This window comes from Ornithorhynchus anatinus, chromosome 3 (genome assembly GCF_004115215.2).
Source record: "Ornithorhynchus anatinus isolate Pmale09 chromosome 3, mOrnAna1.pri.v4, whole genome shotgun sequence".
In the NCBI taxonomy this organism is placed as follows: Eukaryota; Metazoa; Chordata; class Mammalia; order Monotremata; family Ornithorhynchidae; genus Ornithorhynchus; species Ornithorhynchus anatinus.
Window position 1 is genome coordinate 43,372 of NC_041730.1, and position 15,325 is coordinate 58,696.

General features: G+C 50.8%; 1 protein-coding gene across 3 annotated transcripts in view; it reads right to left on the reverse strand.

The window, feature by feature from the left end:
• The window catches only part of TESMIN (testis expressed metallothionein like protein), a 38,502-nt gene extending 29,201 nt beyond the window's left edge, over positions 1 to 9,301 (reverse strand). For 2 of the 3 annotated variants that reach the window (XM_029061607.2, XM_029061608.2), the window contains exons 1-4: positions 8,810 to 9,300; positions 6,783 to 6,941; positions 1,646 to 1,766; positions 79 to 155 (exon numbers count right to left, since the gene is read on the reverse strand). In XM_029061607.2, coding sequence (XP_028917440.1) covers positions 79 to 155; positions 1,646 to 1,766; positions 6,783 to 6,941; positions 8,810 to 9,208 — 756 coding nt within the window. In that variant the 5' untranslated portion in view covers positions 9,209 to 9,300. Of the gene's footprint in view, positions 1 to 78; positions 156 to 1,645; positions 1,767 to 6,782; positions 6,942 to 8,809 lie in introns of all 3 variants that reach the window. The other variant, XM_029061605.2, reaches the window with a different exon arrangement.
• Between the last annotated feature and the right edge of the window lie 6,024 nt (positions 9,302 to 15,325).

Below are 15,325 nucleotides of genomic sequence, written 5' to 3' on the forward strand. Positions count from 1 at the left end.
GTTATCGGGTTATTGCAGTAGCAGGGATCTGTATTTAGAACACGGCAATGTCGGGGTTTCAAAGAAAAAATGCCTCACCTGTTGTGAAATGAAATTCAAATTAGCTGGGACTGGCAAAAACCTTCCTACTAAAGTAGTCACAGGTTGGGATCCATCTGCAAGAAAAGCAAAATGAAAATGAATTCAGAGCATGGAAATCTGTCTTCCTCTTACCAATGAGAGAATGTCTGAGAGATTCCAATGCTTGACCAATTTATGGAGGCATTGATGAATCTTCTTGCCGTCGGGTTGTGTTGAGTGTGGAGTGTGGCCACTTATTTTCACTCCTAAGGTCAGCGTAAATGTGGCCATCTTTGTTTTCGAAAAGCTCAAGTGCACAAGGATGGTTATTAAAAAGAAGAAAGGAAGGGAAAGTTGCCAGTCACCCTATGCTGCCAGCTGTGCAGTGGGGCTGAACGTGGAGAGCTCCTGACCCAGTGGGGTTCAGGGAAGAGCTTATTGCTGAGACACAGTGTGGCCTAGAGTATAAACATGAGCCTGAGAGTCAGATGGACCTGGGTTCTAATCCTGACTCTGCCCTTTGTCTGCTGTGGTACTTTGAGCAAGTCACTTGACTTCTCCTTGCTTCAGTTCCCTCATCTGTAAAATGGGGATTAAGACCGAGAGACTCCTGTGGGATGAAGTGTGTCCAACTCGATTAGCCTGTACCTATCCCAGTGCTTAGAACAGTGGATGGCTCAGAGTGAGAGCTGAACAAATACCAGAAAAGCAAAAAAATCCCCTGGCCAGTGCAGCCCTGGGTGAGTCCTCTAGGAAGGGCAGTCGGGTCGCTTGTCCCTGTTGCTCCTTCCCTGCTCACCTGCCCCACTCACCCCATTGACGGGCCACCACCACGCTCTGGGCTCGACAGGAAGTCCAGGCCCATCAGCCAGGGAGGACGGGCATTCGTCTCACTCAGCCAGTGGACCTGGGCTGCTGCGGAATGGAAGGGAGGCGCTGTTTCTGCTCGCTCACCTGATGGGCCTTCCTGGAGAGTTGGAGTCTTCCTGGACAGAGCGGGGCTTTCTGACGATGGGGGATTTAGAGAGGCCATGCTGCATCCAATGGGTCTGGAGGATCCCCCCGACCAGGGAATCGACAGTGGTCACAAGAGTTCTCCAGATGCCATCTGACCAGATCCACAAACTGGACCTCGGCAACCTCAGGGAAGTGCAGCAGCACTGGACACCTGTCCATATGTCCTAGATCAATGACTCCAAGAGGAATGGTTTGGGGCTTGAATCAGCTCCAATTGCCCTGAAAACGGCAGGACTTTCCATTTGCTTGGCCTCTTGGTTTGATCATCCCCTGCCCCACTGGTCCTGAAACACTCACTTCCAAATGCAGAAAGGAGATGAGAGGAGTATGTACATGTGCAATTTATTTATGTTAATGTCTGTCTCCCTCTCTAGACTGTAAGCTCATTGTGGACAAGAAGTGTGTCTGTTTATTGTTATATTGTACTCTCCCAAGCACTTGGTACAGTGCTCTGCACACAGTAGGGGCTCAATAAATCTGATTGAATGATTGAATGAAAGAGGAGATGAAAAGAAAGAAAAAGATTTGGTGACAACTGAGTAGCGCAGGGCTTCCTCTGGTTTTGTACCTGACTGCAGGAGATCATTTTGGTCTTGGTGCTGCGGGATCAGATGAAGTGTCCTTAGCTCTCCTGGGCCAGAATTGTTCAGACATAGTATCTGCATCCCCCCTTTCAACTGGCAGAGCACCTGAAAGAGAAAAGCAGGACCACCTTTCATTTCAAAATCACCACCTTTCATTTCAAGCAGGAAAGTTCTGATTTGGGGTGAAAAAACATTACAGGAACCTTGAATCTGTTAGTTATTTTCTTTTACAATTGATGACCTAAGCAAAGGATGGTAAAATTGTCCAATGTCAAGTACCCATCCCCTATTGGTAAGGTCTGATTTTTACTGGACTTCCCATTGCTTTCAGGATTGAATTTCAAACCCAACTAGTAGCAGAGTTCTAAGCACCTTATCAAAACACTTGCCCCTCACTTCTTCCCTCCCTGATCACCATCTTCAACTGTTCACTTTCCAGTGTCTCCTTCCCCATTGCTTTCAAAAATGTTCACGTCTCCCCTGTCCTTAAGAAAAGCCTCCCTTGACCCCAAGGATTCTCCAGTTATTGCCCCATCTTCTCTCCGATCTCCTCAAACAAGTTATTCATACCTACTGTCTCCACTTCCACACCTCCAACTTTCTCCTTGCCTTGCTCCAATCTAGTTTCCACCCCCTTCCCTCCAAGAAATCTGCCCTCTCCAAAGCTTACCAGTGACCTTCTTGCCAAATCCAATGGCCTCTACTCAACCTCTCAGCTGACTTTGACTCTGTGACCAGCCCCTTCTCCTGGAAACACTATCCTACCTAGCCTTCGCTGACAACATCCTCTACTGGTTCTCCTCCTCCTAGCTCACTGGCCACTCCTTCGCAGTCTCTTTTGGGGCTCCTCCTCTGACTCCCACCTCCTAAATATGGGATGCCTCAAGGCTCCATTCTGGGTCCCCTTTAATTCTTCATCTGCACTCACTCCCTTGGAGAACTTATTCACTCCCATGGCTTCAACTACCATCTCTATGTGACTAATTCCCAAATATAACTCTCCAGTCCCAATCTCTATCCTTTTCCATAACCTCATATTTCCTCCTGGGTTCAGGACATCTGTACTTGGATGGCCCGTTGACACCTCAAACTTAACATGTCCTAAACAGGACTCCTCATCTTCCCACCGAAACCCTATCCTCCCCCTAAATTTCCCCATCACCGTAGACTCCACCACCATCCTCCCTGTCTCACAAGCCCACAACCTTGGTGCTATCATCTACTCATCTCGCTCATTCAACCCACATATTCCTTCTGTCACCAAATCCTGTCGGTTCAACCTTCACAGCACTGCTAAACTCCACTCCTTCCTCTCCATCTAAACTGCTACCTCGCTGATCCAAGCACTTATCCCATCCTGCCTTGATAATTGCATGAGCCTCCTTGCTGACCTCCCTGCCCCCTCTCTGCCAGCACTCCAGTCCATATTTCACTCTGCTGCCCAGATTATTTTTTTACAGAAATGTTCGGGCCATGTTTCCCCACTTGTCAAGGATCTCCAGTGGTTGCCCATCCACCTCCACATCAAACAGAAACTCTTCACAATTGGCTTTAAAGCACTCAATCACCTTGCCCCCTCCTACCTCATCTCACTACTCTCCTACTACAACCCAGCCCGCACACTTTGCTCTTTTAATGCCAACCTTCTCACTGTACCTCAATCCTGTCTTTGTCACTGACCTTTCGCCACAACCTCCCTCTGCACAGTAAGTGCTCGATGAATACAATTGACTGAGTGGGGTGACATGGACTAAACATTTTTGTAGAAAAATGATCCGGGGAAGTCAGCAAGGAGGATGATGCAGTAGTCAAGGCAGAATGGGATAAATGCTTGCATCAGCGAGGTAGCAGTTTGAATGGAGAGGAAAGGGCAGATTTTAGCAATGTTGTGAAGGTTGAATCCAGAGGATTTAGTGATAGATTGAATACGTAGGTTAAATGAGAGAGAGGAGTCGAGGAGGGCACCAATTTTACAGGCTTGTGAGACAGAAAGGATGGTGGTGAAGTCTACAGAGAAGCAGCATGGCTTAGTGGAAAGAGCCGGGACTTGGGAATCAGAGGCTGTGGGTTCTAATCTCAGCTCCGCTATTTATCGGCTGTGTGACTTTGGGCGAGTCATTTAACTTCTCTGTGCCTCAGTTACCTCATCTGTAAAATGGGGATGAAGACTGTGAGCCCCACGTGGGACAACCTAATTACCTTGTATCTACCCCAGCACTTAGACAGTGCTTGGCACATACTAAGCACTTAACAAATACCATCATTATTACTATTATTACAGAGATGGGAATGTCGAGGGCAATATAGGGCTTTCGTGGGAAGATAAGGAGTTCTCTTTTAGACATGTTAAGTCTGAGGTAGTGGGAGGACATCCAGATAGAGATGTCTTGAAAGCAGGAGGAAATGCGAGACTGCAGAGAAGGGGAGATCAGGACTGGAGATGTAGATTTGGGAATCACCCGCTTTGAGGTGGTGGTTAAAGCCAAGGGAACAAGTGAGTTCCCCAAGGGAGTGGATGTAGATGGAGAATAGAAGGGGACCTGGAACTGAACCCTGAGGGGACTCCCATAGTTAGGGGGTGGGAGACAAAGGAGGAGCCTGCCAAAGAGCCAGAGAAAGACCAACCAGAAAGATAGGAGGAGAGCCAAAAGAGGAGAGTGTCCGTGGAGCCGAGGTTGGATAATGTTTCCAGGAGAAGGGGGTGGCCAACGGTGTTGAAGGCAGTTAGAGGTCAAGGAGGATTAGGATGGAATAGAGGCTGTAGAATTTGGCAAGCAGGAGATAACTGGTGACCTTTGAGAGGGCGGTTTCTGTGAAGGGGATGGAAACCAGATTGGAGGGGATCAAGGAGACAACTGGAGAGGAAGTTGACAGAGAGGGTGTAGACAATTTACTCAAGGAGCTTGGAAAATGGTAAGAGGGAGATGGGGCCATAACTGGAGAGAGCCATGGGGTCAAGGGAGAGTTTGGGTTTTTTTAGGATAGGGGAGATATTATGAATATGTACATCGGTGTGGCAAGACTGAGGGTAGGGTGAATCTCAAGTGCTTAAAAGGTATGGATCCAAGTGCCTAGGTGGCACAGAAGGGAGAGGGAGTAAGTAGGGAAATGTGGGCTGAGCCAGTGAAAGCCTCTTGGAGATGGGATTTTAATGAGGCTCTGAAGGTGAGGAGTGGTGGACTGTCATATTAAGTGGGAGAGAGTTCCAGGTAGAGGATGGATGAGGGCAGGGGGTTGGCGATAATGTAGATGAGATTGAGGTACAGTGAGTAGGTTAGCATTAGAGGAGCAAAGTGTGCAGGCTGGGTTGTAGTGTGAGAGCAAAGAGGTGAGGTAGGAGCAGCAAGGGGATACTTTAAAGTCGATGGTAAGCAGTTTCTGTTTGATGCGGAGGTGGCTGGACAACCACCGGAGGTTCTCAAGGACTGTAAGATCATTGTGGGCTGGGAATGTGTCTGCTTATTGTTTACCTTGTACTCTCCCAAATGCTTAGTGCAGTGCTCTGCACACAGAAAGCGCTCAATAAATACGATTGAATATGATTGAGTGGGATGACATGGACTGAATGTTTTTGTAGAAAAATGATCCAGGCAGCAGATTAAAGTAAGGACTACAGTGGGGAGAGACAGGAGGCAGGGAGGTCAGCAAGGAGGCCGACGCTGTAGACAAGGCGGGATAGCATAAGGGCTCAGATCAGGGAGGCAGCAGTTTGGATGGAGAGGAAACCACAGATTTTAGTGATGCTGTAAACGTAGGGTCGACAGGACTTGGTGACAGACTATGAGGGCTGAATGAGAAAGAGAAGAAAAGAATAATGTCAAGGTTATGGGCTTGTGAGACAGAGAGAATTGTGGTGCTGTCTACAGTGATGGGAAAGATAAGGAAGGCCGGGTTTGGGTGGGAAGATGAGGAGTTGAGATTTGGACATTCATTCATTCATCCAATAGTATTTACTGAGCGCTTACTATGTGCAGAGCACTGTACTAAGTGCTTGGAATGTACAATTAGGCAACAGATAGAGATAATCCCTGCCCAGTGACAGGATACTTACCCTCCCTCCTTCCCTCCCTCTTAGACTGAGTCCCATGTGGGACAGTGAGTGTGTCCAGTGTGATTATCCTATATTTACCCCAGTGCTTAGCACAATGCTTGACACATTGGAGCAGGGATCATATCTAACTGCCAAATGTGTCTTCCCTCCCAGTGCATAAAGTATACACTTAGTAAATGCTATTACCACTGTTCCTACATAGTAAGTTCTTGATAAACACATGACTCAATTACTACAACAGAGAAGCGGGTAGCTTAGTGGCAAGAGCCTGGGCTTGGGAGTCAGAGGTCGTGGGTTCTAATCCCAGCTCCACCACTTATCAGCTGTGTGACTTTGGGCAAGTCACTTCATTTCTCTGGGCCTCAGTTACCTCATCTGTAAAATGGGTTGAAGACTGTAAGCCCTATGTGGGACAACCTGATTAACTTGTATCTATCCCAGTGCTTAGAACAGTGCTTGGCACATAGTAAGTGCTTAACAAATACCAACATTATTATTATTATTATTATTCTGTACTTTATTTTGTTCTCTCATGTGGACCATGTAGTACTTATGCATGCTTTGGTCATGTGTGCTTGAACTACCATGCTCTACATATTTCTCTGCTCATATCTATGGCTCTGTGTTTTTTGTGTCTTTTCCCCGTTGGGCAGTGCTTTGCACACAGTAAGCGCTTAATATATACAATTGAATGAATGAATGACATGATGCTGGAGGGCAGGGACCTGGACACTTGTCATCATCAGCTCCGGCCACCCTCCACTCACCCTTCCCCACCCCTGTAGGCCCCGGACTGTGCTGACCCCCGTCTGCCCCTCTACCTTATGTTGTCTCTACAGACAGCATGAACACCATTCCACCCCCTGTGGGGGAATGCCTGGAGGCAGCCTGGATTTCCCCAAATTGGTATACGCAGAAGCGGAGGGTAAAGTGTGAAAACTAAGGTCAGAGACTGCCAGATCCAGGGGCAAGTTGGCAGCTGGAATAAATGGATGAACATACTAAAATTTTGAAAGATGGAGACCCAAACCTGGCTACTTTATCTTCATATTATCTCGACCATTAATTACCATTGGGTTGGGATCATTTTGGTGCGAACAGCTGGCATTTTCCCCTATCTCTTGAAATGATGGAAACATGTCACAGGCACTTGGAACAGTTAGATTCTGAAAATCAGCTCCTTCCTGGCTGTTTCTTCCAGTATTATCAACTGGGTCTCTCATGTCAACCTAGAAAAAACAATCACATTGGAAAAGCATACCGAGGACCCTGCCTTACACTGCTATTTGGGGGAGAATATTTACACTCTCATAATTCAAAACGGGGCCCCTCTCCTAATAATGTATTATTAATTATTCTAATAATGTAGAAATAGAGAAGCAGTGTGGCTCAGTGGAGAGAGCACGGGCTTAAGGGTCAAAGGTCATGGGTTCTAATCCTGGCTCCACCACCTGTCAGCTGTGTGACTTTGGGCAAGTCACTTGACTTCTCAGTGCCTCAGTTACCTCATCTGTAAAATGGGGATTAAGACTGTGAGCCCCAAGTGGGACAACCTGATTACCCTGTATCTACCCCAGCGTTTAGAACAGTGCTCAGTATATATTAAGCGCTTAACAAATACCAACATTATTATTATATATTATTATTATTGTATTATTAAGCACTTACTATGTGCCAGGCACTGTATTCAGTGCTGTAGGGGACTACAAGCAAATCGGGTTGGACATAGTCCCTGGTCCCACATGGGACTCACAGTCTCAATCCCCCTTTTACAGATGGGGTTACTGAGGAACAGAGAAGTGACTTGCCCGAGGTCACACAGCAGACAAGTGACAAAGCTGGGATTAGAATCTACGACCTTCTGACCCAGCCCTGTCCTCTATCCACTTGGCCATGCTGCTTCCTCCCACTGCGGCTCCGGGGAGCAATCGCTGCACCCACAGAGGCCTCGGGGGAAGCAGAGCAGAGCCCCCTCCCTAATTCCTTGAACAAAGATGGCTTTGCTCCCAACCCAGTGCTCCCTCACAAAAGAATTGCCAGCCCATCCAATGACATTAAACCCTGCCAATTTAGGATCATGTTTGGAAGCCCAAGTGGGAACAGCGCCGGTTCCTATAAACATCAAGTATGACAACACAAGGGACTTATTTCTATTAATGTGTGTCTCCTCCTAGAGACTGAAAGCTCCTTGTGGGCAGGGAATATTTCTACCAGCTCTTGTCATACTGTTACTCTCCCAAGAACTTAGTCCAGGGCTTAGAACAGTGCTTGGCACATGGTAAGTGCTTAAAAAATACCATCATCATTATTATCACAGTGCTCTGCACATAGTAAATGCTCAATAAACATGATCAATTAGTGTGCACACAACACGGCCAGGATTATTGAGCGTTTTGGAATAAAAGCGCTATAAAAAACCAAGCCATGGGTGAATTTCACCATTGGTGGTGTCTTCTTCAAATATGAGACAACATTCTCTCTCTCTCATTGCCTATCTCTCTCTTTCCTTGTGTTTCTGATGAGCTGCCAGACAGGATTTCATGAGTCTGAGGTGGCTTGAGGTCCCCCGAGGCCTGAGGAGAGCTTGGCCCCAAGAGAAGCCCACCCATCCGCCTCAGGAGGCTGATGGTCCCAGAGGAGCCGGACCGAGCTGTTTCCCAGTTCTGGGTGGGCTCGTCTTGGGAGTCGCCAGGCTTTATTAGAGAAGCAGCGGGGCTGAGTGGAAAGAGCCCGGGCTTGGGAGTCAGATATGGGTTCCAATCCCGGCTCTGCCACTTGTCAGCTGGGTGACCTTGGGTAAGTCACTTTACTTCTCTGGGCCTCAGTTCCCTCATCTATCAAATGGGGATGAAAAGTGTGAGCCCCACGTGGGACAACCTAATTCCCCTTGTATCTACCCCAGCGCTTAGAACAGTACTTGGCACATAGTAAGCGCTTAACAAAGACCATTATTATTATTCTTCTTCCCTCCCGGTGGTCGGGTCCTTCACATGTAAGGGCCTCCGTGTGTCGTGTCCCCCCGGCCTCGTGTGTCCCCTCGCGGGCCGGGGTGGGAGGGGTGTCTTGGCCTCTGCCCCGGGGCCTCTCCGGGCCTTACTCCGAAACCGAGCGCGGCTCCTTCTACAGGAGCGGAGCGGAGGGGCGAGGGCTGCAGGCTGGGCGGCTGCGGGGCCACGGGCGACAGAAAATGGACGTAGTGCGCGTGGCCCCGCGGCGGGGACAGGGACGGGAACAGCGCTTCCTCCAGGGAGCTCAGCTCGGGGAGATTTGCGTAGTCGTCGAGCAGGTCGCCGTCGCCGTGGCCGGGGTAGAACGGAGGCAGGAGCATTTCGGGGGGGTCCACCGGCCCCAGGTAGGCGTCTTGGAAGGTGAGGAAGTCCCCGTCGGGCGGGATCCCCGCGACACCGCCCGGCTCCAAGCTCTCCGCCCCAAACTGCCGGCTCTGGCCGAGGAGTTCGGCCACCAGTCGCTCCTCCGGACTCGGTAGGGGCTCCATCGTCCGCTCCCCGTCGCCCTCCGAGCCCCAAACGGAGGAGAAGGGCCGTTGCTCCCGCCCCGCCGCGAGGCCGAGGCCGCCACACCTCGAGCGCCCGCCTCGTGCCTCCAGGCCGGGAGGCCGCCGCCTTTCCCGCCGCCGGGACGCGCGACCACGCGCGCGCGCGCGCGCACGGGCGAAGGGTGTTTTCCCGCCGCCGGACGCAGCCCGCGCATGCGCGTTGCCCGGAATGGGTGGGGGCGGGGAGGGCCGAGCTCCGCCCGCCCACGCGCGTTGCCCGTCCCGAGGCCGAATCCGCGCGCTCGCCCCTCCCGCCCCTGGAGGCGGTGCCCTGGGGGGGAGGGGGAGAACATGACCTCGTGCGACTCCCCCGCCCCCACCCCGGCGGCAGTTAAGATGGCGCCCGTCGCCTCAGCCTCCCTCACCACCCTCTGCCCCTTCCCCTTCCACGGCTCCACGTCCTTGCCCTCAAAAACAGACCAAAGCCCGTCGCTGGGGGAGGAGGAAGGGGGAAGGAGAGGTGTGAAAGAAGGGGAGGGGGCGTTGCTCTGTGTGTGTGTGTGTGTGTAAGACAGCTCACTGACCTGAACTTTGAGGGACTCTCAGAGTTAGGGGGTTGGGGAGGCCGAGATGGAGCCCACCATAAATACTGAGAATGAACAGCCGGAGAGATAGGAGGAGAACCAGAGTCCTTCTTGCCAAATCCAATGGCTCCTACTCCATTCTAATCCTCCTTGACCTCTCTGCTGCCTTTGACACTGTCGACCATCCCCTCCTCCTCCATACCTTATCTCACCTTGGCTTCACGGACTCTGTCCTCTCCTGGTTCTCCTCTTACCTCTCTGGCCGGTCATTCTCGGTCTCCTTCGCTGGAGCCTCCTCCCCCTCCCATCCTTTAACTGTTGGAGTTCCTCAAGGGTCAGTTCTTGGCCCTCTTCTGTTCTCCATTTACACTCACTCCCTCGGTGAACTCATTCGCTCTCACGGCTTTGACTACCATCTCTACGCAGATGACACGCAGATCTACATCTCTGCCCCTGTCCTCTCCCCCTCCCTTCAGGCTCGCATTTCCTCCCGCCTCCGGGACGTCTCCACCTGGATGTCGGCCCGCCACCTAAAACTCAACATGAGCGAGACCGAGCTCCTCATCTTCCCTCCCAAACCCGGTCCTCTCCCAGACTTCTCTATCACCGTCGATGGCATGACCGTCCTTCCCGTCTCTCGGGCCCGCGATCTCGGTGTCATCCTTGACTCGTCCCTCTCGTTCACCCCACACATCCTATCCGTTACCGAGACCTGCTGGTTTCACCTCTACGATATCGCCAAGATCCGCCCTTTCCTCTCCACCCAAACGGCTACCTTACTGTTACAGGCTCTCGTTATATCCCGGCTAGACTACTGTGTCAGCCTTCTCTCTGACCTCCCTTCCTCCTCTCTCGCCCCACTCCAGTCTATTCTTCACTCCGCTGCCCGGCTCATCTTCCTGCAGAAACGATCTGGGCATGTCACTCCCCTTCTTAAACAACTCCAGTGGTTGCCTATCGACCTCTGCTCCAAACAAAAACTTCTCACTCTAGGCTTCGAGGCTCTCCATCACCTTGCCCCTTCCTACCTCTCCTCCCTTCTCTCTTCCTACCGCCCACCCCGCACGCTCCGCTCCTCTGCCGTCCACCTCCTCACCGTCCCTCGGTCTCGCCTATCCCGCCGTCGACCCCTGGGTCACGTCCTCCCGCGGTCCTGGAACGCCCTCCCTCCTCACCTCCGCCAAACTGATTCTCTTTCCCTCTTCAAAACCCTACTTAAAACTCACCTCCTCCAAGAGGCGTTCCCAGACTGAGCTCCTCTTCTCCCTCTACTCCCTCTGCCATCCCCCCTTTACCTCTCCGCAGCTAAACCCTCTTTTTCCCCTCTTCCCTCTGCTCCTCCACCTCTCCCTTCCCATCCCCCCACAGCACTGTACTCCTCCGCTCAACTGTATATATTTTCGTTACCCTATTTATTTTGTTAATGAATTGTACATCGCCTTGATTCTATTTAGTTGCCATTGTTTTTATGAGATGTTCTTCCCCTTGACTCTATTTATTGCCATTATTCTTGTCTGTCCGTCTCCCCCGATTAGACCGTAAGCCCATCAAACGGCAGGGACTGTCTCTATCTGTTGCCGACTTGTTCATCCCAAGCGCTTAGTACAGTGCTCTGCACATAGCAAGCGCTCAATAAATACTATTGAATGAATGAATGAATGAATGAATGAATGGTCAGTGAAGGCGAGACTGGTTATGGCTCCCAGGAGAAGGGGGTGTTGGGCAGGGCCAAGCAGCTGAGAGACTGAGGAGGATGAGGATGGAGTCAAGCCCAGTGGATTGGGCAAGAAGGAGAGTGTTGGTGACCTCTGAGGGGGCACTTTCTGTGGAGTGAAGGGGACAGAAGCCAGATTTGGGGCGGGGGGAGGGTCAGAGAGAGAATTGGAGGGAAAGAAATGGAGACCGTGAGTGTAGACAACTTGCTCGAGGACTTTGGAGGAGAAGGGGTGGGAGGGAGATGGGGCGCTAACTGGAGAGAGCCGTGAGGTCGAGGGAGAGTTTCCTCCTGTGATCGGGAAGACGTGAGCGTGTTTGAAAGCAGTGGGGAAGAAGCCAATGGAGAGGGAACAGTTGAAGATGGTGGTCTGGGAAGTGAGAAGGGAGGGGTCATGTGCTTTGATAAGGTGCCCCCTCACTCCTCACCGCTCCACTCGGGCCTCCTCATCGTTCTCTGCTTCCCAGCTGTTTCTCAAAAGGAAGTCTTCCCCACTTGCCCTCTCAGAAGACCCTCTCTTCCCGCGCCTCTGACCCTAATAAAAGGGAAGCAACACGGTCAAGTGGAAAGGGGTCCAGGCCTTGGAGAAAGAGGACTTGGGTTCTAATCCTGGCTCCAACAGAGTGCTGTGTCAACTCGGGCAAGTCACTTCACCTCTCTTCCTCTTGGTTACCTCAACTGCAAAATGGGGATTCAATTCTATTTCTCTCCCCTACTTAGACTGTGAGTCCCATGTGGGACAGGGACTGTATCTGGTTTGATGCACTTGTATCTACCCCAGTGCTTTGAGTGGTCCTTGACACATAGTGAGTGCTTAACAGATACCAGAAAATTATAACAATAATAGTTATAATTAACTATATATACTATACTATGCATAATACTATGTGCCAAGTACTGTACTAAGTGCTGGAGTGGATTTAAGATAATCATGTTGGACACAGTCCCTGTCCCACCTGGGACTCTCACTCTACCCCATAGAGCCCAGAGATAGCAGCCTATCTCTGCTGACCTCCTAAAATCAGTTGCTCCCCCTCTTTTCCCCTACCTCAGGCTATTTTCCTGCTCTCCCTGTGTTGACCCCTTACCTTCTGACTTCAAGTCTCCCCCCGGCTTAAGAACCTCTCTCTGGCTCGTGCTCCAGCTATCACTTCAGTTCCGGCTACCATTCTCATCAAAATCCTGGAATGGGTCATTTCAATTATTTTATCAGTCTCCCCACTCCACAAAACCTCATGGTTTCCTGTCCAGCTTCAGCTTAAGAGGAAACTCTCGATCAGATTTAAGATACTCTATTGACTCTCTCTCCCCTCCTATTCTCACCTCTCTCCCAACCCTCACCCCACATACTTTGCATTTCACTCTGCCATTTACCCTCACTGTAATTATTTTAATGTTTGCTTCCCCAACTAGATTGTAAGCTCCTTGGGAGTAGAGATCATATCTCCCAATTTCAAAGTCCTAGTGAAATCACATCTCCAGAAATCCTTCCTTGACTAAACTTTCATCTCCCCACCCTATATTCCTTCTTACTGTGTGTACCACTTGGGCACTAACGTCCCCTGCCCCCCACCCCCCACAACACACACACACACACACACACACACACACACACACACACACCCTCCCACTCACATCCATCTTCTTATGCTCGATTGCCTCCCTTACCTGAAATGTATTTCAATCTGTCTCCTCCATTAGATTATTAGATCTTTGAGGGCAGAGATTATAATAATGATGATGGTACTTGTTAAGCACTTACTATGTGCCAAACACTGTTCTAAGCCCCAGGGTAATAATAATAATGTTGGTATTTGTTAAGTGCTTACTATGTGCAGAGCACTTTTCTAAGCGCTGGGATAGATATAGGGTAATCAGGTTGTCCCATGTGAGGCTCACAGTTAATCCCCATTTTACAGATGAGGTGACTGAGGCACAGAGGAGTTAATTGACTTGCCCACAGCTGACAAGTGGCAGAGTCAGTATTCGAACCCATGACCTCTGACTCCCAAGCCCGGGCTCTTTCCCTGAGCCACACTGCTTCTCTATACAAAGTAATCAGGTTGTCCCAGATGGGGCTCACAGTCTTAATCCTCATTTTACAGATGAGGTAACTGAAGCACAGAAAAGAGACTTACCCCAGAGATGCACTGGCCTGGAATGCCCTCCTTCATATCTAACAAATGCATCATTCGCCCACCTCTAAAGCCACACCGATGGCACATCTCCTTCAAGAGGCCTTCCCTGACTAAGCCATCATTTTGTCTTCTCCCACTCCCTTTATTCACTCCGCCCTCAGCCCCACAGCACTCATGTCCAGAACCATCATTTATATATTTCTATTGATGTCTGTCTGCCTGCCTGAGGCAGCCGGCAGAGTGAACAGGTCGGGGCCGTGGCCCCTCCGAGACTTGGGCAGCAGGTGCCCTGCGAGTGCTGGGAGCAGCACTCCACTGACAAACACGTGCCCAGTAAACCCCATCTCAAGCCAATGTCAGGGCTGCAGTCACAGGACTCGGCCCTGGCACTCCCACAGTCAGACCCCCCCAATGCCTTTGCCCACCGTGAACTGTTCGGGCCTGTCCCACGTTTTGGCCTCGGTCACATCAGGGCTTCCACATTCTTCCATCATGGTCCGTCTCATCGCTTCTCACCTCCAGCTCTTTCATTCATTCGTTCTATAGTATTTATTGAGCACTTACTATGTTCATTCATTCATTCAATAGTATTTATTGAGCGCTTACTATGTGCAGAGCACTGTACTAAGCGCTTGGGATGAACAAGTCGGCAACAGATAGAGACGGTCCCTGCCATTTGACGGGCTTACAGTCTAATCGGGGAAGACGGACAGACAAGAACAATGGCACTAAACAGCATCAAGGGGAAGAACATCTCGTAAAAACAATGGCAACTAGATAGAATCAAGGCGATGTACAATTCATTAACAAAATAAATAGGGTAACGAAAATATATACAGTTGAGCGGACGAGTACAGTGCTGTGGGGATGGGAAGGGAGAGGTGGAGGAGCAGAGGGAAAAGGGGAAAATGAGGCCTTAGCTGCGGAGAGGTAAAGGGGGGATGGCAGAGGGAGTAAAGGGGGATGAGGAGCTCAGTCTGGGAACGCCTCTTGGAGGAGGTGAGTTTTAAGTAGGGTTTTGAAGAGGGAAAGAGAATCGGTTTGGCGGAGGTGAGGAGGGAGGGCGTTCCAGGACCGCGGGAGGACGTGACCCAGGGGTCGACGGCGGGATAGGCGAGACCGAGGGACGGTGAGGAGGTGGGCGGCAGAGGAGCGGAGCGTGCGGGGTGGGCGGTAGAAAGAGAGAAGGGAGGAGAGGTAGGAAGGGGCAAGGTGACGGAGAGCCTTGAAGCCTAGAGTGAGGAGTTTTTGTTTGGAGCGGAGGTCGATAGGCAACCACTGGAGTTGTTTAAGAAGGGGAGTGACATGCCCAGATCGTTTCTGCAGGAAGATGAGCCGGGCAGCGGAGTGAAGAATAGACTGGAGTGGGGCGAGAGAGGAGGAAGGGAGGTCAGAGAGAAGGCTGACACAGTAGTCTAGCCGGGATATAACGAGAGCCTGTAACAGTAAGGTAGCCGTTTGGGTGGAGAGGAAAGGGCGGATCTTGGCGATATCGTAGAGGTGAAACCAGCAGGTCTCGGTAACGGATAGGATGTGTGGGGTGAACGAGAGGGACGAGTCAAGGATGACACCGAGATGGCGGGCCTGCGGGACGGGAAGGATGGTCGTGCCATCCACGGTGATAGAGAAGTCTGGGAGAGGACCAGGTTTGGGAGGGAAGATGAGGAGCTCAGTCTCGCTC